At 38.8% G+C, this 22,922-nt stretch overlaps 1 protein-coding gene across 1 annotated transcript in view; it reads right to left on the minus strand.

Annotated features, from left to right (window-relative positions):
* The window catches only part of USP32 (ubiquitin specific peptidase 32), a 255,762-nt gene that overhangs the window by 125,212 nt on the left and 107,628 nt on the right, over positions 1 to 22,922 (minus strand). The window contains exons 3-4 of the mRNA XM_011990240.1: positions 7,940 to 8,045; positions 1,082 to 1,200 (exon numbers count right to left, since the gene is read on the minus strand). Of these exons, the coding sequence (XP_011845630.1) occupies positions 1,082 to 1,200; positions 7,940 to 8,045 (225 nt within the window). The remainder of the gene's footprint in view (positions 1 to 1,081; positions 1,201 to 7,939; positions 8,046 to 22,922) is intronic.

Genomic DNA, 22,922 nt, shown 5'->3' on the forward strand with positions numbered 1-22,922 from the left:
TTTTTTTGGAGACGGAGTCTCGCTCTGTTGCCCAGGCTGGAGTGCAATGGCACGATCTCGGCTCACTGCAAGCTCTGCCTCCCGGGTTTATGCCATTCGCCTGTGGGACTACAGGCGCCCGCCACCACGCCAGGCCAATTTTCTTTTGTATTTTTTAGTAGAGACGGGGGTTTCACCGTGTTAGCCAGGATGGTCTCAATCTCCTGACCCCGTGATCCACCCGCCTCGGCCTCCCAAAGTGTTGGGATTACAGGTGTGAGCCACTGTGCCCGGCCAAATCAGAACTTCTAAAGGGATGTTTACTCTACAATCACGAAGGACTTTTCACATACTAGCAGACCTCTGAAAAGAAAAATAAAATAATTCTCTCTGTTAAAAGATATACTTTTTCTATCATTGAATTGCTTCTATTGTTTAATTTTTCTATAAAGGCACAATGAAAATATATTATTTTTGAAAACAGAAAAAATGACTTTCCCCCCCTCTGGTAGAGTTGGGGTCTTGCTACATTGTCCAGGCTGATCTTGAACTCCTGGGCTCAAGAGATCTTCTCGCCTGGGTCACCCAAAGTACTTGGATTACAGGTGTGAGCCACCTTGCCTGGCCCAAAGATGACAATTTTTTAACACAAATATTTCACTATGCAAATCAACTAGGTGAAATAAATGACAAAATAGGCCTTGATAAAACAGGTCACAGATGGCTCAAGGCTAATGAATGAATGACATCCATGATGAAAAGCAAAGACACTACAACATGAGCACTGTTTCAGGTTCCTGCAGGAATGTGTGTGTGTGTGTGTGTGTGTATTGCTGTGTTAATGTGTGCATATAGGATTGTGTTTCACTATACTCTAAGTATGAATAGTTGCCTTTACAGTAGAATTGAAAATTTTCAGATTCACAAATATAGCAGTAATGAGAGTCATGGAATAGCACATAAATAGAAACATCAATAAATATAAAAATACCAAAAGTAATCTGCACATAAACATCTGTTTGTCACACTTAAAACTTATTACACAACTAAGAGTTAATACTTTGTCAACAAAAAGGGATAAAATGTAAATCTTTAAATATACCTCTGAGAAACACTTCCTGAGTGTATCTGGGACTTTACCATCCACCACATGGAGCATTCTTTCCATTTCTTCCCGTATAACATAGTTCCCAGATTCACTTGAAAAAAGACTAAAAATGTCTAAGAGAAAGAAAGAATAAATTAATCTTAAAAAGATCAAATATACGTGGTGGAAGTAGGGAGAAAAGAGAAAGCTACAATAACTGAGTGATTACTAGGGCTAAGCACTTTATAAATACAGTTTATTCCTTAAAATAACCCAGCAACAAAAATTTAAAACAGCAGTATAGTATCTTTTCAAACATGCCAAATATGCAAACATCTTTAGGCATAACAATACAAAGTGTTAGCAAAGACTAGGACAAACATGACCTCTTATACACTGTTAATAGCAGCATAAATTATTGCAACCACTTTCATGAGTAATTTGGCAAAATCTAGTAAAGGTCAAGAGACATTCCATCTTTGAAAAACTCTGATACCTGCGTACAAAATACAGGATGTTCACTGAAATACTGTTTGTGAGAGCAAAACTTAGGAAAAAAAAGGTAAATGTCTATCAACAAGAGAACAGGTAAAATGAGATACACACAATGAAATACTACATAGAAGTTAAAATATGTTTCAAGATGGATAAATATCAAAAAATATAATATTCAGAGGAAAAGCAAATGACAAAATCATCTGTATAGTACAGTAGTACCCCCTGATCCATGGTTTTGCTTTCCAAGGTTTCAGTCACCTGTGGTTAACAGAGGTCCAAAAATATTAAATGGAAATTTCCAGAAATGAACAATTAATAAACTTTAAATTGCACACTGTTCTGAGTAACATGATAAAATCACTTGCCTCCCTCTTTATCCCACCTGGGACCTGAATGATCCTGTTGTCCAGTGTATCCACATGCTATCTGCCTGTTAGTCACTTAGTGGCCATTTTGGTTATCAGACTTATAGATCATAAGAAGAGTGAGTACAGTAAGATATTTTAAGAGCGCAAGTGACCATATTAACATAACTTTTATTATAGTATGTTGTTATAATAGTACTATTTTATTGTTCTTGTTAATATCTTACTGTGCCTAATTTTTAAATTAATCTTTATCATAGATATGTATGTATAGGAAGAAACAGTATATATAGGGTTTGGGAATATCTATGGTTTCAGACATCCACCGGGAGGGTCTTGGAACAGATCTGTGCAGATAAGGGGGAACTAATGTATACTATTTATTTAAAACTTTAAAACTGCAAAGTAGTTGACAATGTTTTAGGACACATAAACATGTTATAAATTTATTACAGCCAGCATGAGAAATGAATCACCAAATTCATGAAAGTAGTAACCTCTGTAGAGGGAAGAACAGAATGGGATCATGAAGGGATACAATGAAAACCTCACCTTAGTTTTAATATTTTTAAAAAATCAAATCAGAGACATAGGATGCAATGTTAAGAAATAGTAAAGCTAGGTGGAGGTATGTATTATATGTATGTTTGAAATATTGTTGTTATAAGCTGAACTTTATCCCCCTAAAGATATACTGAAGTCCTAACCTTAAAGTACCTGTGTATGTGAGATTATCTGGAAACAGAGTCTTTGTAGGTATAATCAAGTTAAGATGAGGTCATTAGGGTGGGACCCAACATAATATGACTGCTGCCCTTATAAGAAGAAAAGCACAAACAGAAAAAAAAGCCATGTGATAAGACAGGCAGGGATTAGAATGATACAGCTGCAGGACAAGGAACCCCAAGGATTGTAGTCATCCCAGAAGCAAGAGAGAAGAAAGAATTTTCCCCTACAGGTTTTAGAGAAAGCATGGCCCTGCTGACACTTTGATTTTAGACTTTTAGCCTTCAGAACTGTGAGATAATAAATATCTGTTGTTCTAAGCTACCTAGTTTGTGGTGCTTTGTTATGGCAGCCCTAGAAAACTAATACAATCACATTTTAAAAAATGAAGAAACTTTAAAAATATGTTTGTGACTTAAAAAATTGTTACCAATTGTACCTCAGTATCCATAGGGGATTAGTTACAAAACCCCCAAGGACACTAAAATCTGCAGGTGCTCAAGCCTCATATAAAATGGCATGGTATTTGCATGTGAAAACTAAAAAGAAAATCCTAAGCACCCCACCCAACTGAACAGACTCCCTCTCTTGGCCAAGGGGGCCCCAGAAAATCCTTAAAAACAGATACTGGTCATGAGGGGATGGGCAGTCAGACACATCTCATTATACCCAATCCCTTTTGCGGTTTAGATGCAACAACTAAACAGCATTAATGTTAAAATAAAGATCATAAGACTGACAGACTCTTTGTGGCAGAAAGATACCAAATTGCAAACAAAACCTAAAGCTATGCCAGGCAAGGATTAAGTCATGTACCTCTACACTTAAAGAATAAACTGCCAGGTGTGGTGGCTCACATTGGTAATCCCAGCACTTTGGGATGCCAAGACGAGAGAATCACTTGAGGCCAGGAGTTGGAGACCAGCCTGGGTAACATAGCGAGACCCCTATCTCTACAAAAAATTTAAAAATTAGCTTGGCATTGTGGCACATGCCTGTAGTCCCAGCTACTCAGAAGGCTGAAACAGGAGGATCACTTGAGCCCAGCAGTTCAAGGCTGCAGTGAGCTATCTTGCCACTGTACTGCAGACTGGGAGACAGAATGAAACCTTGTCTGAATCAACCAATCAATAAATTATGTTCTAACTGCTACAATATTTTTCTTTTTCTTTTTTTGAGACAGAGTATTGCCCTGTTGCCCAGGTTGGAGTGCAGTGGCACAATCTCGGCCTACTGCAAACTCCACCTCCTGGGTTCAAGCAATTCTCCTGTTTCAGCCTCCCTAGTAGCTGCGATTACAGTCACACGCTACCACGCCCAGCTAATTTTTGTATTTTTAGTAGAGACGGGGTTTCACCATGTTGGTCAGGCTGGTCTCGAACTCCTAACCTCAGGCGATCCACCTGCCTCAGCCTCCCAAAGTGCTGGGATTACAGGCATGAGCCACCGCCCCTGGCCATTTTTCTTTTTCTCTAGCAGTTATTGAATAAGCACTGGCCTTGAGATAAGTAATACTAAAACAATTGCAGCTCATTTACCACAAAATGCTAACATACTGACTCCTGTTCCACAAGCCATAACTACAGCTTTGACTGGACAAGAGAGCTATTTCAGTAACTATCAACAAGTTAGTGGTCTCCTGATAAGAAGACCACTGACCACGGACTGGCTCTGGCTGGTTTACAGAGGCTGCCCACTTGACTGCCTTGGTGTCCTTGTTTCATCTTTTGACTTATAGGGCCTAACTGTAATACATTTAAATGTTAATTCTCCACCCCAAAGTAAACATGGGACACGTATAACATGTACATTTGTTCAGTACACATGTGTCAGGAACCACTTCATGAATATTCATTGCCCCTTCGATAAGTTGTTGAATATGTACAACTGGCCAACCTCTTCAGCATAAGTCTCTGTTCCATTCATCCTTGCATAGTACCTGTTTGGGGTTATCTGCTGGAGGCTATGTTTCTCAGGCTGTCAGAATGGCCACCTTGCAGGCTGTAACCCTTTATAAGAAATAAAGTCTCCTTTCCAAATTTATAAATATAATTAAATAAAGTCTCCTTTCCAAATTTAGAGATATCATAATTTTTTTCAGTTGACACATATAACCTATCCACATCCTCCCATATATTTTAAATCATCACTAGGTTATTTATAGTGCCTAAAACAATGTGAATGCTATGTAAATAGTTGTTACAGTGTGTTGCTTTTTATTTGTATTATTTTTATTGCTATACTGTTACCTTAAGTTCCTGGCCTCAAAAAGATCCTCCTGCCTCAGCCTCCCAAATAACTAGGATTACAGGCATGCACTACCATACCTGTCCGGTATTTTTAATTATTGCTGCCTGGGGCCAATTTCTATTTCTGCTGGTGAAGAAATGCTAATTTGGAAAAACCAAGATCACAATTATATTCTAATACATAAAACTGGGTTTATGGATACATTCATTATCTTGATTATGGTAATGGTTTACTGGGCATATACATGTGTCAAAACATATACAAATGTATAACTAAGTATGCTGGCTCATGTCTCTAATCCTAGCACTTTGGAAGGCAGAGGCAGAAGGATCAGTTGAAGCCAGGAGTTTGAGTCTAGCCTGGGCAACCTAGCAAGACCCTATCTCTACAAAAATAAAATAAAGAAAATGAATTAGCTAGGCATGGTGGCATGCACCTATAGTCCTAGCTACTTGGGAGGCTGAGGTAGGTGGATCACTTGAGCCCAGAAGTTAAGGGCTGCAGTGAGCTATGTGCCACTGTGCCACTATACTCTTGCCTGGGCTACGGAGTGAGGCTATCTCCTCTGTCCCCTATCCCCTCAAAAAAAAACAAAAACAAAAGCAAAACCACGTATCAAAATATATACTTTATATATGTACATATCATTGTATGACAATTATACCTCAAAACTTTTTTAAAAAATGATCTCTTTATCCATTTTGTGCTACTATAATAGAATACCACAGATCTAGCAACTTATTATAACGAACAGAGATTTATTTCTTACAATTCTGGAGGCTAAGAAGTCCAAGGTCAAGGCACCTGCATCTGGCAAGGACCTTCTTGCTCTTCTAATATCCCATAGCAGAAAGCAGAAGAGCAAGAGAACACATGCAAGAGGGAGAGAGAAGGAGGCTGAATTCTTCCTTTATAAGGATGCCACTCCTGTGATAAGAAGCTCACTCCTGAGGTAACAGCATTCATGCATGCAGACCCCTCATGACCTAATCATCTCTTAAAGATCCCACCTCTCAACACTGTTGCACTGCAGATTAAGTTTCTACCTATGAACTTTGGGTAATGTGTTCAAACCTTAGCAAGAATTAAAAATAATGGTCTAGATTCAGGAATAGGAGAGGATTCTAAGAAATTCAGAAGCAGTCCCAGGGCAGTATATTAGTCTGTTGAGGCTGCTGTAACAAAATACCATAAACTGGGTGCTTATAAATAACAAATTTATTTCTCACAGTTCTAGAGGCTGGGAAGTACACCATCAATTTGGTGTCTGGTGAAGGACTACTTCCTAGTTCACAGACAGTCACCTCTCATTGTATCCTCACACGGAGGAAAATATAAAGGGTCTCTCTAGGGCCTCTTTTATTAGGGCACTTTATCCCACTCATAAGATACTTATGATTAACCCTCATGACTTAATCACCTCCCAAAGGCCCCATCCCCTAATACCAACCACCTTGGTGGTTAGGATTTCAATATATGAATTTTGAGGGAGACACAAACATTCAGACCATAGTAGGCAGATTAGAAAAGGAAGAAGGAAGAGAGAAAGACCCAGAATATGGTGGTCAAGAATAAAAGTGTAGGAATTTTGGGAACAAAATGTTACATTCTGTGTAATATAAACAGCTTCCATACTTCCCCTGGGAAATCTTCAATAAAATATGCAATGCTTATGAACGCTTTTGGTAAGGTAGATCTGTCTTTGGGGAGCTCAAACAAAACAATGAGGAGACAGAAGACCTTACAAATAAATGAACGAATTTTTTTAAACTAAATAAATCTATATCCTACAAAGCATAGAAGGACACCAAGCAACTGAGATTATCTTCCCTTTCACACTTAGCAGGGGAAATGGTGTCCTCTTATTATAGCGTTTCCCTGATTAGCAGGATTTAAAGGTAATGAATGAGGTGCCACACTTTTCTGTGCTTAGATAATTCACCTAATAAAATTAATTTCTGAAGTTAAAAGTAAAACATTAAAAAAAAAACCTTTTACAAAGAACGTATATAAAATATTATCAAGTAAGTAAACTTCGGTTTTGTTTGTGAAACAAAGAACAGACTACTACATCTATGTCATCAGAATTTTTAAAAATAAGTTATATTGAGACATAATGAACATCTCATAAAATTCACCCTTTTAAAGTAAACATTCCAGTGATTTTTAAAGTATACTTATAAGGTTGTGCAACTGTCACTCCTATGTAATTCCAGAACATTTTCACCAGAACATTTTCGCCAACCCAAAAGGAAACCCTGTACCCACTAGCAGTTGTTCTCCATTTCCCTCTCCCCGATACCTCCAGCAACCACTAATCTACCATTTTCTGCCACTGTAGATTTGACTAATCTTGAAATTTCATATAAATGGAATCATACCTATTGTGACTGACATCTATCACTAAGCAAAATGTTTTCAAGTTCATCCATACTGTAGCATGAATCAGTACTTTATTCCTTTTTATACCAGAGTAATTTTCCAGCATATGGATATATCATGTTTTATTTATCCATTTACCAGCTGGTGAACATTAGGGTTGTTTCCATTTTCTATCATGAACAATGATGCTATGACTATTTCCATACAAATTTTTTTTTGTGTGTGGTAAACATATGTATTAAATTTTATTGGGTATATACTTAGGAGTGGAATAGCTGGGACATACAGTAACAATGTTTAACAATTTGAGGAGCAGCCAGGCTGGCTTCCAAAGTTGCTGCAGTACTTTATACTCCCATCAGCAATGTATGATGAGGGTTACAATTTTTCCACATCCTCCTCAACACTTGTCATTATCAGGCTTTTTAATTTTAGCCACTCTAGAAGGTGTGAAGTAGTATCTCACTGTAGTTTTAATTTATATTTATCTAATGACTAATTATGTTGCACATTTTTTCAGGTGTTTATTTGCCACTTGTATATCTTCTTTGGGAAAATGTCACTTCAAATCCTCTACCTGTCATCAGAATTTTGAGATAAATTATTCTATACATAGATGTGGTATTATTTTTGAGATAATAAAAGTACTTACATTTTGCTTTCTCTTCATCTTTGCCTCTTGTAAGGAGGACAAGTCCAACTATTAAATTATTGAAGTGCAGCCCTTTGGATGTTCCACCAAAAGAACAGTAGATCACCTGGAAGAAGATGATAAAGCCAACCTTAGGACGCATTTCAGTTGTTGAGGAATCTGAGGCAGCTATCACCTTTAACAAATTTTATCTCCACTTCCAGAAAAGGCCCTGGTTAATTTTAGTGAAATGATGTTAAGTTTCTCCCTCTTCTTCCTCTTTTAGACCTTATTATTGCACTCAGTCAAGAATAGACTGTCTACTGTAAAATACATACAGATGGTCACCAACTTGATTTTTCAACTTTACAATGGTGTGAAAGTGATACACATTCAGTAGAAACCATACAGTATTCAATAAATTACATGAGATATTTAATACTTTATTATAAAATGTGATTTGCATTAGATGATTTTGCCCAACTGAAGGCTAATATAAGTGTTCTGAGCACATGTGTATATATATATATATACACACACACACACACACACACACACATATTTTATTTTATTTATTTAGTTATTTATTTTTTGAGATGGGGTTTCGCTCCTGTTGCCCAGGCTCCTGGAGTACAATGGTGTCATTTTGGCTCACTGGAACCTCTACCTCCCAGTTCAAGTGATTCTCCTGCCTTAGCCTCCCAAGTTGCTGGGATTATAGGCATGCGCCACCAGGCTGGGCTAATTTTGTATTTTTAGTAGAGATGGTATTTCACCATGTTGGCCATGCTGGTCTCGCAGTCCTGGCCTCAAATGATCTGCCCACCTCAGCCTCCCAAAGTGCTGGGATTACAGGCATGAGCCACCGCGCCCGCCCTGAGCACGTTTAAAACAGTCTAGGCTAAGCTCTGATGTTTGGTAGGTTAGGTGTATGAAATGCCTTTTCAACTTACAATATTCCCAGCTTACAATGGGTTTACCGGCTGTAATCCCAGGGTAAGTAGAGGAGTATCTGCATATTACAGACTCACACAATTGAATTATTTATTCTTTCTCTTGGGAGTCCTTACCAAGGTCCGAGAGTACAAAGGTCCTCCAACAGCCACAATAATGTGATAAGAATTTTGTGCAATTACATAACTTCCTTCAACCTTTGGAAAAATCATGCACATTACTTTGATTGGAAAAAAAGATACTCTCTAACTGAATGTTCAGAAATTCAAAGAGACTCCAAAAAACATTTTTTAACACTCTCAGAAATAAGTATTATAGTAATCAGAAATGAAGAACTATGCATAGGAAAGGGACAACAGAAATCACAATAAATTCATTCATTCAACAATTCTTTGTTGAGTGCCTATAATTTGTCAGGCAAAATTTCTGTCAATAAAAATGCATGATTAAAAAATAATTCGAGAAGTTTAACAGTCAACATGAAAACTGAAAATATATACTATTCACCAAATAATATTTATATATTTAATAACACCTGACAACTGATGTCAAAAACTATTTATCCTAGTGCCAGTGATAACTCAACCCAGCAATAACTAGCCAAAGGAAACAGCTACAGAACATTAAAAATATTTTTTAAAAAACCAAACAGAACTAACACACTTCATACAGTAACTATTTTTAGTTGCCCCATCTCCCACTCCGAACTAGAAGAAAATAACAGGGAAAAACAAAAACAAAAACACCTTTATCCCTGGGGAAGGGCAGGAAAACATAATGGCCCCAGACCTTACAGATCCCCTACCACTGGGAAGAAGGAAGATCTATGTAAAAGTCCCACTCCCAATTTCTGGGGACACAGCACCTGCCTAAAACTGAGACAGAAATGGGATTACAGAGAGCGTCCCCTCCCTACCACTCCCCACCGTCCACCCTTCCGCTAGCAAGCACTGAGGAATAAATAACTATAGTATACAGCTGGAGGGGAAGAAGAGTTTGTGGACAGAGACCTTCTCTGCAGTGTGATAACAAATAGAAGGTAAGATCAAAAGTTGAGGGTAGAGCAAACATTAGAAAAAATCTCTAAGAAAGAGCCCAAACCCCTTAAAAAAAAAAAAATTAACCCTAGAATGGAAATTGAAGCCTATATAGCACTGAGGGTAACCATAGCAACAAGACCAAAATTAAGATTAACTACAGACTATAATGACTCAACCTCCCAAGCTGAAAAAGGATACTACTTGGCTCAGTCTCTTCTGTCCTATATGAAACACTTATGTTTCAACCATAAATTTTAAGTCACAGAAAGAAAGAGGAAAACTCCAATATATTGTCAGAGACAAAGGAAAAATATGCTAACGGAGTTGAAGAATGCTTTGGAACAGCTCAAGAGTAAACTCAAAAGAGCTGCATAAGAGATTATCCAAAACGAAACAAAAGGCGGAAAATGTGAGGACAGCGAGCAGGGGAAGGTAGACAGGACAGAAAACCCAAGAGCTGTGAGATCATGTCAATGACGTAACATTCACGTAATCCTGATATCCTACAAAAAAAAAAAAGAGAATGGGGCAAAAGAAATATCTAAGGAGAAGACAAGGTTGGGGATTTTCAAAACAAATAGACACAAAACCACAGATAGTAAGAAGCTCAGAGAACAGGCAGAATAGATTACACTTCTAATCCCAAAAACCAACTAGACAAATTATATTGAAACTTCTCAAAACCAAAAATAAAAAAATGTTTAAGAAAGCCAGAAGAAAAAAAACACCAAAAAAATTACATTGAAAGAAACAAAAAATTATAACTGATTTATCATCAAAACTTATGTAAGCCAGAAATCAATGGTGTGAAATGCTGAAAGCACTAAAAGAAAAAAACTCAACCATAAGTCCTGTACCTGGTGAAAATATCTTTCAAAAAGAAAATGTATTTTGCTTCTTTTTTTTGTTGCTGGGGGAGGTGGAAACAAAAACAGAGAAGTCATTACCAGCAAAAAAGGAACACAAAAAAGTACCTCAGGTTGGAGGAAATATTATGCCATTAGAGATACATGTACTTCCATAAAGAAATAAGAATACTGGAAATGGCATAAATGAAGGTAAACATAAAAGCATTTTTCTTATTTTTAAACACTGTGAAAGATAACTAGCAGTCTACAGCAGTAAGAGAAGAAATGTAATGTGTCTTTATAGAATATGTAAAAGTAAAACACGTAACAATAGCACAGAGGATGAGAGAAAGGAATTGGAAGTATACTGTTGTATAGTACACATAAATGTTGTCTAATACACCATTAAATGGTTTATTATACCAATTCACATGTGGTATATCTCATCTTTAAATTGCCAGTCACCAGGAAATTACATGACCTTAGTACTCTAGTGTTTAAGCCTAACATTGACCTCAATAATAAACTCTTATTTTTATAATAATAAAAACAATAGCTAATATTTAAATGCTTATTATGTGGCATTTTACTACTGTAAGTTCTTTACCAGTATTAAGCCTTTAGATGACTCCACAAGGAATACTGGCATCCTCATTTTAGGGCTGGGGGAAACCAGAGCCCAAAGAGATTTAGTAACTTGTCCAAAGTCATACATCAATGAAGCAGCAGAGTCAGAATTTTAACCTAGGAAAGACAGGCTTCTGAAACTGAATTTTTAACCAACTTTTAGTTCTATAGTACAAGTAATATGTTAGTCTGTTTTGCATTGCTATAAAGGAATACCTGAGGCTGGGTAATTTTTATAAAGAAAAGAGGTTTGCTTGGCTCACGGTTCTGCAGCCTGTATAAGCATGGCACCAGCATCTGCTCAGCTTCTCATGAGGCCTCAGAAAACTTCCACTTGTGACAGAAAGTGAAGGGGGAACAGAGAGCAAGCATGTCACATGGTGAGAGACGAAGTATGTACGAGAGGAGAAAGTACCAGGCTCCTTTAAACAACCAGCTCTTTCATGAACTAACAGAGTGACAGTGCACTCATTACTGTGGGGAAAGCACCCAGGCATTCATGGGGGATCTGACTCCATGATCCAAACACCTCCCACCGGCCCCCACCTCCAACACTGGGGATCACATTTCAATATGAGATTTGGAGGGGACAAATATCCAAACTATATCAATTATATACACTCATTTCTAGTTAATTTGTCTAGAATTATATGAAAGACATCATCAGCAAGACATACATCATTTTGGTGAAATCTCCTGAAGATTAAACAAACAAATTTCAAACGGTAACAAATTCAATTTATAAACACTGTGGTTTTGGCATCCCTTTCCATTCACTGTATCTTGATAATCCAGTCTCTTCACTTTTGACAATTTCATTGACTTTAATACAAAGAGTAAAGCAGTGACGGTAAAATTAACAAGGAAATTTTGAGTAGGGTAGGTATGACTTTCAGTTTTGCAAGTACTTGTAAAATGTAACAGATTTTGTATGGAATAAATTTGGTTAGAATATACTGCTACCTCCCTATCACTCCCAAAATACAAGTACAGCAATAACCTTCTAGAATCACCCAATTCATCTGACAAATGATTAAGAGAAAGCCCCCAAAAACAACCATTTCCTAAATTCTAGGATGTACATATTTTCCGCCTTTTATCAATGTTTCAGAAAGCAGTATGCATCTAACACCTCTAATGTCTAAGTACTCTTTTTTCACTCAAAAAAAAAAAGAACTATTTAAATGGTTGCCTATTATAAGGTGACCATTTATGGTGACCATTTAAATATTTAAAGACCTTATAATAGGTGGCCATTTAAACATTTAGGGAATATTAAGTGCCATGTTCATTACTAATCAGCTTTCATTTTCGGATTTAGAAGACAGAGTGTGAATAGGACAGCAAGGATGCTGGCAGTCCAGGGTGGTCTTGATGTCATTTTTTGAAAAGCACTTAATAAAGGTAAAGTGTTATTTATACAATTTGTTGCAAGACTTTTGTTTTAAAATCCCTATAATAATTTTCTGGCCGGGTGCAGTGGCTCATGCCTGTAATCCCAGCACTTTGGGAAGCCGAGACGGGTGGATCACTTGAGGTCAGGAGCTCCAGACCAGCCTGGCCAATGTGGTAAAACCTTGTCTCTACTAAAAATACAAAAATTAGCTGGGCATGGTAGCAGGCGCCTATAATCCCAGCTACTTGAGAGGCTGAGGCAGGAGAATCACTTGAACCCAGAAGGCAGACGTTGCAATGAGCCAAGATTGCACCACTGTACTCCAACCTGGGCAACAGAGCGCTGTGTCTCAAAAGAAAAACAAAAAATTTATTTAGCTATTAAAAAAGGAAAGCCCAGAGCAATTAGGCAAGAGAAAGAAATAAAGGGTATGCAAATTGAAAGGAAGTCATCAAATTAGCCTTGTTACCAGATAACATGACTTTGTATTTTAAAAAGATTCCACCAAAAAACTGTTAGAACTGATAAATTCAGGAAAGACTGCAGGATAGAAAATCAAAATACAAAAATCAATAGAATGTATATACACCAACAGTAAATAATCTAAAAAAGAAATCCCAAGTGAGTAATCCGAGTTAAAACAGCTACAAAGAATATAAAATACCTAGGAATCAGTTTAGCCAGAGATGTGAAAGGTCTATAAAAGGAAAACTATAGAACACTGATGAAATAAATTGAAGAGGACACACGCAAAAATGGAATGATATTCTATGCTCATGGATTGGAATAATTAATTTTTTTTCCTTTTTTTTTGGAGACAGTCTCATTGTGTCGCCCAGGCTGGAGTGTAGTGGCTCCATTTTGGCTCTCTGCAAACTCCACCTCCCAGGTTCAAGCGATTCTCCTGCCTCAGCCTCCCGAGTAGCTCAGATTATAGGCACGCACCACCATACCCAGCTAACTTTTTGTATTTTTAGTAGAGATGGGGTTTCACTATGATGACCAGGCTGGTTTTGAACTATTGGCCTCAAGTGATCTGCCTGCCTTGGTCTCCCAAAGTGCTGGGATTACAGGCATGAGCCGACCACACCCAGCCAGACTTCATTTTGTTAAAATGACAATACTAACCAAAGCTATTTATAAATTCAATGCAATCCCTATCATAATATCAATGACATTCTTCATAGAGAAAGAAAAAGAGAATTCTAAAACGTACATGAAACCTCAAAAGACCCCAAACAGCCAAAACAATCCTGAGCAAATAACAAAACTGGCAGCATCAAACTACCTGACTTCAAATTTACTAAAAACCTATAGTAACCGAAACAGCATGGTACAGGAGGAGGGCAGGGAAGTGCTGGGTAGAGAAAGGCAGGTGCCTGGCTAGGGCTCCACCCTCAGGCCTGTGCCCACGGACCTAGGTGAGGACAGGCACTCCTGCCTTGGTGCCCAAATGTTGCATTTTCCAAGACCAGCCTGGCCTGCCACGCTCCCATCGTGTGCCTATAAAAATCCCAAGACCCTAGCAAGCAAAGACACACAAGTGGCTGGAAGTTGAGAGGAACATATCAGCAGAAGAACGCACAAGTGGCTGGATGTCCAGAGGAACACATCAGTTGAAAAGCACACTGACAGGCACTGGCAGATGCTGGCAAGCCACTGACCAACAGAACAATGCAGAGTTTGGCTGGGGCAGTCAGAGGAAAGTCCAGCAGCTGAGCGGCCCAACTCCAGGGGAAAACCGCCTTCCCAATCCCCTTTTGGCTCACAGTCCATCTGTTGAGAGCTACTTCCACCATTCAAAAAAATCTTACACTCATTCTCCAAGCCCACAAGTGATCCGACTTTTCTGGTACACCAAGGCAAGAATCCAGGATACAGAAAGCCCTTGGGATAATGCAGAGGGTCTAATGAACTGATAAACACAAGTCACCTAGAGATGGCAAAACTAAAAGAGCACACAGTAACACAAACCCACTGGGGCTTCAGGAGCTGTAAACATTCACCACTAGACGCTGCCTGTGGTGTCAGAGCCCCACAACCTGCCCATCTGTATGTTTTTCCCTAGAGGTTTGAACAGCAGGGCACTAAAGAAGCAAGCCACACCCCCGTCACACACCCTGCAAGGGCGACAAGGAAACCTTTCTGATTCAGTACTGGCATAAAAACAGACACAGACCAGTGGACAACAGAGAACCCAGATATAAATCCACACATTTACAATCCACTCATCTTCACAAAAAAGCACAAAGAACATACAATGGGGGGAAAGAACAGTCTTTTAAAAAAAATGGTGCTAAGAAAAATGGATAACTATATGCAGAAAAAACTAGGTCAGACAGGATGGCTCGTGTCTGTAATCCCAGCACTTTGGGAGGCCAAGGCAAGTGGATCACTTGAGGTCAGGAGTTCAAGACCAGCCTGGCCAACATGGCAAAACCCTGTCTCCACTAAAAATACAAAAATTAGCTGGGTATGGTGGCATGCACCTGTAATCCCAGCTAGTGGGGAGGCTGAGACAGGAGAATTGCTCTAAACCCGGGAGGCGGAGGTTGCAGTGAGCCGAGACCGTGCCACTGCACTCTAGCCTGGGCGACAGAGCAAGACTGTCATAAAATAAAAAACAAGAAACTAGACTCCTCATTTTTCACCATACACAAAAAATCAAATCAAAGTGGACTGAAGGCCTAAATCCAAAACCTGAAACTATGAAACTACTAGAAAAAAACACTGGGGGAAATGCTCCAGGAGATTGATCTGGGAAGAGATGTTTTTTGTGTAATACTTCAAAAGGGCAAATAACAAAAGCAAAAATAGACAAATCGGATTTCATCAAGCTAAAAACTTCTGCTCAGCAAAGGCAACAATCAATAAAATTAAGAGACAACCTGTAGAATGGAAGAAAACATTTGCAAAATACCCTCAAGACTGTATAAGGAGCTCAAACAACTTACTAGCAAAAAACAAAACAAAAACAAACCCACAAAAAATTCTATTTTTAAATGGGGAAAGTCCCAGCACTTTGGGAGGCTAAGACAGACAGATAACTTGAGCTCAGGAGTTCGAGACCAGCCTGGGCAACATGGCAGAAACTCCCGTCTCTGTAAAAAATACAAAAATTAGCTGCGCGTGGTGGCACACACTTGTAATCACAGTTACTCGGGAGGCTGAGGCGGGAGAATCACCTGAGTCCAGGAGGCTAATGTTGCAGTGGGCCAAGACTGCACCACTGCACTCCAGCGTAGGCAATGAAATGAGACTCTGTCTAAAAAAAATTAAAGAAATGGGCAAATGATCTGAAACCTTCAAAAGAAGACATAATAAATGGCCAGCAGTCACATGAAAAAATGTTCAACATCACTAATCATCAGAGAAATGCAAATCAAAACTACAATGAGATAAAATCTCACCCCAGTTAAAATGGCTTATATCGAAAAGCAGGCAGACTGGGCAGAGTGGCACACGTCTGTAATCCCAGCACTTTCGGAGGTCAAGGCAGGTGGATCACAAGGTAAGGGGTTTGAGACCAGCCTAGGCAACATGGTGAAAGCCCATCTCTACTAAAAATGTAACAATTAGCCGAGCATGGTGGCATGCGCCTGTAATCCCAGCTATTCGGAAGGCTGAGGCAGGAGAACTGTTTGAACCCAGGAGGTAGAGGTTGCAGTGAGCCGAGATTGTGCCACTGCACTCCAGCCTGGGTGACAGAACAAGACTCCATCAAGGGGGGAAAAAAAAGAAAGAAAGAAAGAAAAAGAAAAGCAGGCAATAACAAATGCTGGTGAGGATGTGGAGAAATATAAATTAGTACAGACATTGTGTAAATTAGAACAGCCACGGCTGTTCCTCGAAAGACTAAAAATAAAATTACCATATGATCCAGAAAATTGCTACTGGGTATATATCCAAAAGAAAGGAAATCAATGTATCAAAAAGATACCTGTACTACCATGTTTATTGCAGCACCATTCATAATAGCCAACATTTGGAATTAACCTAAGTGCCCATCAACAGATGAATGGATAAAGAAAATGTGGTATATACACACACAATGGAATATTATTCAGCCAGAAAAAAGAGATTGGGTGCTGTGGCTCACGCCTATAATCCCAGCACTCTGGGAGGCCGAGGCAGGCAGATCACGAGGTTAAGACATCAAGACCTTCCTGTCCAATGTGGCAAAACCCTGCCTCTACTAAAAATGCGAAAATTAGCTGGGTGTGGTGGCACGCACCTGTAGTCCCAGCTACTCGGGAGGCTGAGGCAGGAGAATCGCTTGAACCTGGGAGGTAGAGGTTGCAGTGAGCCAAGATCGCCCCACTGCACTCCAGCCTGGCGACAGAGCAAGACTCCCTCCAAGGAAAAAAAAAAAAGAAATACTGCCATTTGCAACAACATGGATGGAACTGGAGTTCATAATGTTAAGTGAAAAAAGTCAAGCAGACCAGGTGTGGTGGTTCATGTCTGTAATCCTAGCACTTTGGGAGGCCAAGGCAGGAGGATCACTTGAGCTCAAGAGTTTGAAACCAACCTGGGCAACAAAGTGAGACCTCATCACTACCAAAAAACAAAAATAAGCCAAGCACAGAGAGACAAATATCACATGTTCTCACTCATATGTAGGAGCTAAAAATAGATCTCATGAAGATGAGAGTAGATTGGTGTTTACCAGAGGATAGGAAGAGTAGTGGGGAGGAAAGGGGAATAAAGATAAGTTGATTAATGGGCCCAAATATACGGTTTGACAGAAGAAATAAAACGTAGTGTTAGATCAGTAAGGTGACTATAACTTATAATAATCTAGTGTACATTTCAAAATAACTAGAAAAAATTAATCCAAATGTTTCTAGCATAAAGGACAAACATTTAAGGTAATGAATATCCCAAGTACACTGAGATTTGATATTTACAAATTATGAATGGATTAAATGATCACATGTACCCCCCAAAAATATACATCTATTATGCATCGTTAAAGGAAAAGAAAACACTTTCTTAAACATTTTGTAGCCATGAATATCCAGTCAGAGACTCAGTATACTGTCATACTAATATAGAAGATTGATGCATGTGGTAATGATCTCACTAGCCTCCTCTCAGACAATGATGTCATCCCAGTAAATAACATGATTAGCTAAACAATATGATTAGTAAATAATATGATTAGCCCAGTAAATAATATGATTAGAGGGAAATCTGTCTGTATTGTCAAAGAAAAAGACTTATACTATAATATACCAAAAATCTACCTCCTGCCTAATAGTTAAGAAGTCAAAAACGGGTAGATGTAGGATGGGTGCAGTGGCTCACGCCTGTAATCCCAGCACTTTGGGAGGCCGAGGTAGGAGGATCACCTGAGATCAGAAGTTCGAGACCAGCCTGGTCAACATGGTGAAGCCCCATCTCTACTAAAAATACAAAAAAATTAGCCAGGTGTGGTGGCTGGCGCTTGTAATCCTATCTACTTGGGAAGGCTAAGGCAGGAAAATCCCTTAAACCCAGGAGGTGGAGTTGCAGTGAGCCGAGATCGCTCCATTGTGCTCCAGCCTGGGCAACAAGAGTGAAATTCCGTCTCAAACAAAACAAAAAAAAAGGTAGATGTGTGTAGGTCTCCAGAGTTCAGAAACAGTTGTAGCACGTTTCAACTGCTGCTTTCAGATACTGGTCCTTCCACTGTCTAATGGATATAGGGTAAAGGGTTATCCCTTATCCCACAGTTCCTTAGAGGAAATAGTTAAGTGACAGATACTGTTTTATCATGGCTTTTAGAATCAGAAAGGCCTGACTTTGAAGCCAGGCTTTACTAATATATCAACTGTGTGGTCTTAAGCAAATCACTTAACTTTCTGAGCCTTAGTTGCATTCCATGACACATATGTTGAAGCAATGTGCCAAGTCTTCTCATTCCAGGACCTAAGCTGGAAAGCAGCCCATGGGTGGTTTATCTCAGGACAGCAGGGGGAAGCCAGAGTTTGAAGTCACTTTGTTAACTAGTAAGAATTCAGCACTGATGAGCTCATAACTTTTGCTTGAAAATATTTTTCCAGAGTAAACTCTAGTACACCAATCTAACTGCTTGATTAATTCATCAACAGAACCAAATTAATGTTTTCAAATTTTAATTTTATATAATTCTCCTGAGGATCAATACTTTTCAACTTTTTTTTTTTTTTTTTTTGGAGACAAGGTCTCATTCTATTGCCCAGGCTGTAGTGCAGTGGCACAACCACAGCTCATCACAACCTTGACTTCCCAGGCTCAAGTGATCCTCCCACCTCAGCCTCTCAAGTAGCTGAGAACACAGGCACATGCCATCACACCTTGCTAATTTTTTCATTTTTTGGTAAAGATGGGATCTCACTATGTTGCCCAGGCTAAAAAAAATTATCTTGACTGACACAGAGTTAAAAAGTAAAGTATACATAAGTTAAAAAGGCAAAAAATATATGCCTTCCCAAAGAACTTGATGTCACCAACATACATGCTTAAAAACCATCTTTAGGTAATGACAAAGATGAACTATGAATTCATAAAATAAGTCATGTTGTATGTTGCTGAGTTTCGAAGAATAACTCAAACACAACATAAGGCTCATGGTATATACACTATGAAAACATTAAGTACTCATTCGCATAAAACATACTTACTACTGATAGTTTCAAATGTTAACATTTAAATGCAAGCTCTGTGGCTGGGCGTGGTGGCTCACGCCTATAATCCCAGATCCCCGCACTTTGGGAGGCCGAGCTGGGTGGATCACCTAAATTCAGGAGTTCGAAACCAGCCTGGCCAACATAGTGAAACCTCATCTCTACTGAAAATACAAATATTAGCCAGGCATAGTGGCGGGTGCCTGTAATTCCAGCTACTCGGGAGGCTGAGGCAGGAGAATCACTTGAACCTGGGAGGCGGAGGTTGCAGTGAGCCAAGATCACACCACTGCACCCCAGCCTGGGTGACAGTGAGACTCCGTCTCAATAAATAAATAAATAAATAAATAAAATAAAGTAAGATTTAAAAATGCAAGCTCTGTTCCTATATGTGTGTGTTTTGAAAAAAATGTTCCTTCTAAAACTAAAAAGTATGTGTGTTTACATTACTGTTTCTTCAATGTAGAGTCCAATAGAACAAAATGTTTCTTTACTTCAAATGTGTTTCATAGTACTAACCATTTCATTTCTTTTCGGTATGTAAATATCTTAAGGTAGAGTCATGCTTAGCTCCAAAAAAATAATAAAGGGCCCCTTGAAATTCTGTAAATAATAACATACAAATGCAAAGTATAAATTCCTGAAGTCTAAGCAAAGAACAAATACTGAGGAAACAACTACCAGGGATTAGAAAGCAGAATAGTACCCAAAGCCCACACTGAGTTGATCAGTCAGGCAGAAGAGACACCTCATTGAACATCCAGAGTATTTAGGAGAGACCCCAAAAGAGTTAATCCTTAGTATCGAGGCAAGGGCAAGACTTATACTAAAGTCTATTCAAGACTCACCATTACAAAGCTTTAACACAGGATTCAAGAGGATTAGCTAATCTGTGTTTAAGTGTGTGCTAGAATAAAATCCAACATTTTAAAAATAAAGACAACAAATTCAGGTACTTATAAGGTTTACAGTGTCTACGAGATATCAAAAATTTACTAGATACAAGAAACAGAAAATTGTAACCAATCACCAGAAAAGTATCAGGCAAAAGAGTGACAGAGATGATAAAAACTGGTATACAAGAAGTTTAAAACAGCTATTATAAATATGCTCAAGAATTTAAACAAAAATAAAAACATGGAAATAGAAACTATATTTTAAAAAGAAACATGAAACTTTAGAGTGAAAAATATAATATCTGAACTAAAAAGTTATTGTGTGGTGTTCTTTTGTTTGTTTGTTTATTTTGATACAGGGTCTTTCTCTGTTGCCCAGGCTGGAGAATACAGTGGCATGATCTTGACTCATTGCAACCTCTGCCTCCCAGGCTCAAGCAATCCTCCCACCTCAGCCTCCCAAGTAGCTGGGGCTACAGGTGTATACCACCACTCCTGGCTAATTTTTTGTATTTTTTGTAGAGGAAGGGTTTCGCCATGTTGCCCAGGCTGGTCTTGAACTCCTGGGCTCAAGTGATCGACCTGCTTAGGCCTCCCAAAGTGCTGGATTATAGGGGTGGGTCACTGTGCCTGGCCCTGTGTAGCCTTAAAAGCATATTAAACACTACTGAATAAAAAAGCAGTGAACTTGAAGAAAGGGGAATAGGAACTATCCAATCTGAAGTACAGTGAAGAAAAAGAGCTAGAACTGGGGGTGGGTGGGGAGGAAAGGAAAGAAAATAATCAGTCTCAGTAACCTGTGAAAAACCACCAAGCTTTTTACATACCCGTACTTAGAGACCAAGAAAAGGGAAGGATGAACAGAAAACATACTTGAAGAACAGTACTGAAATACCTCCCAAATTTGATGATAAACCCATGGATCCAAAATGCTCAAAGAAACTCACATGTCCAAACAAAGGTATATCATACATTCCTGAAAAATAGTAATAGAGAAAATCTTGAAAGCACTAAGAGGGAAAAAGATATACAGTGAAACAAAAATAAGAATAATCACTGACTTGTAATCAGAAACAATGTAAGCCACAAGACAACAGAAGAAACAACTTTACTATACTGATAGAAGAAAAAAGCTCAGCCTAGGATTATATATCCAACAACAAAATTACAAATAATTTTAAAAAGGGCAAATGACTTAAATAAAACGATGCAACATCTTTAGTCATTAGGGAAATGCAAATCAAAACCAGAATGACATACAACTTCACACCTACAAGAATGGCTATAATAAAATGAATAAGTACGGGCATGGTGGCTCACGCCTGTAATTAATCCTAGCACTTTGGGAGGCTGAGGTGGGTGGATTGCCTGAGCTCAGGAGTTCAAAACCAGACTGGGCAACACGGTGAAACCCCAACTCTACTAAAAATACAAAAAAATTAGCCAGGCATGGTGGCGTGTGCCTGTAGTCCCAGCTACTTGGGAGGCTGAGGCAGGAGAATGGCTTGAACCTGGGAGGCAGAGGTTGCAGTGAGCCGAGATCGCGCCACTGCACTCCACACTCCAGCCTGGGCGACAGAGTGAGACACCATCTCCAAAAAAATAAATAAAATAAAATAAATTAACAAGAATGTAAAAAAACCTGCAACACCCATACACTGTCGGTTGAAATGTAAAAGGGTACAGCTGTTCTGGAAAACAGCCTGGTGGTTCTTCAAAAAGGCAAACACAGAATTACCATATGACCTGACAATTCTGATCCAAAAAGAACTGAAAACAGAGATTCAAACAGATACCTGTATGCCAATATTCACAGCAGCATTATTTACAATAGAAGAAAGGTGGAAACAACCCATTAAAAATGAATGAATAAAATGTGGTATATACACACAGTGAAGTATTATATAGCCACAAAAAAAAAAAAAAAAAAAAAAAAATGGGTGTTTGCAGCCATTACAGCTCTCCAGCACCTTTAGCTCACTGAGCTCCTGCAGAGGGAGCTGAAGAATAAGTAAACATTCTCAAACACAACATGGCCTGTACAAAACAGAGAGCCTGCAAATTGACCATGGTAAAGCACACAGGAAGCAATTAGCCATAAAAGCCATTCACAAGAGTGCACCCTCTGTTGGAGGGGTAAAGAAATGTCATCATTACAGGCCTGGTACTCTGTGACACTGAACTTCTGATTCACAAACCTCCCTTCCAGCATCTGGTATGGGACTTCAAAACAGATCTGTGCTTCCAGAATACAGCTACTGGTGCTCTGCAATGATGGTTGACCTTTTTGGAGACATCAACCACTCTGCCAGCCATGTCAAACATGTAACAATTATGCCAAAAGACATTCAGCTACCTTGCAGCATATATGGAGTACATGCTTAAGAATATGCTATGATGAGAAACACTTCATTCTCAAAAAAGAAAAAAAAATTCTCTCTTCCCTGTTACTGGTAGTTCTGAACCCTAGATTTTTTTCCCCCATGGGGTAAAAAGCTACCTAAGTAAATGACTGCAAGTGGGAAAATGGGGAACAGAAATCAGGTACAAGGAGTTTTTCTATTTTCATGTTGCATGAGAATTTTTAATATAA

This window comes from Mandrillus leucophaeus, unplaced genomic scaffold (assembly GCF_000951045.1).
Source record: "Mandrillus leucophaeus isolate KB7577 unplaced genomic scaffold, Mleu.le_1.0 Scaffold374, whole genome shotgun sequence".
In the NCBI taxonomy this organism is placed as follows: domain Eukaryota; kingdom Metazoa; phylum Chordata; class Mammalia; order Primates; family Cercopithecidae; genus Mandrillus; species Mandrillus leucophaeus.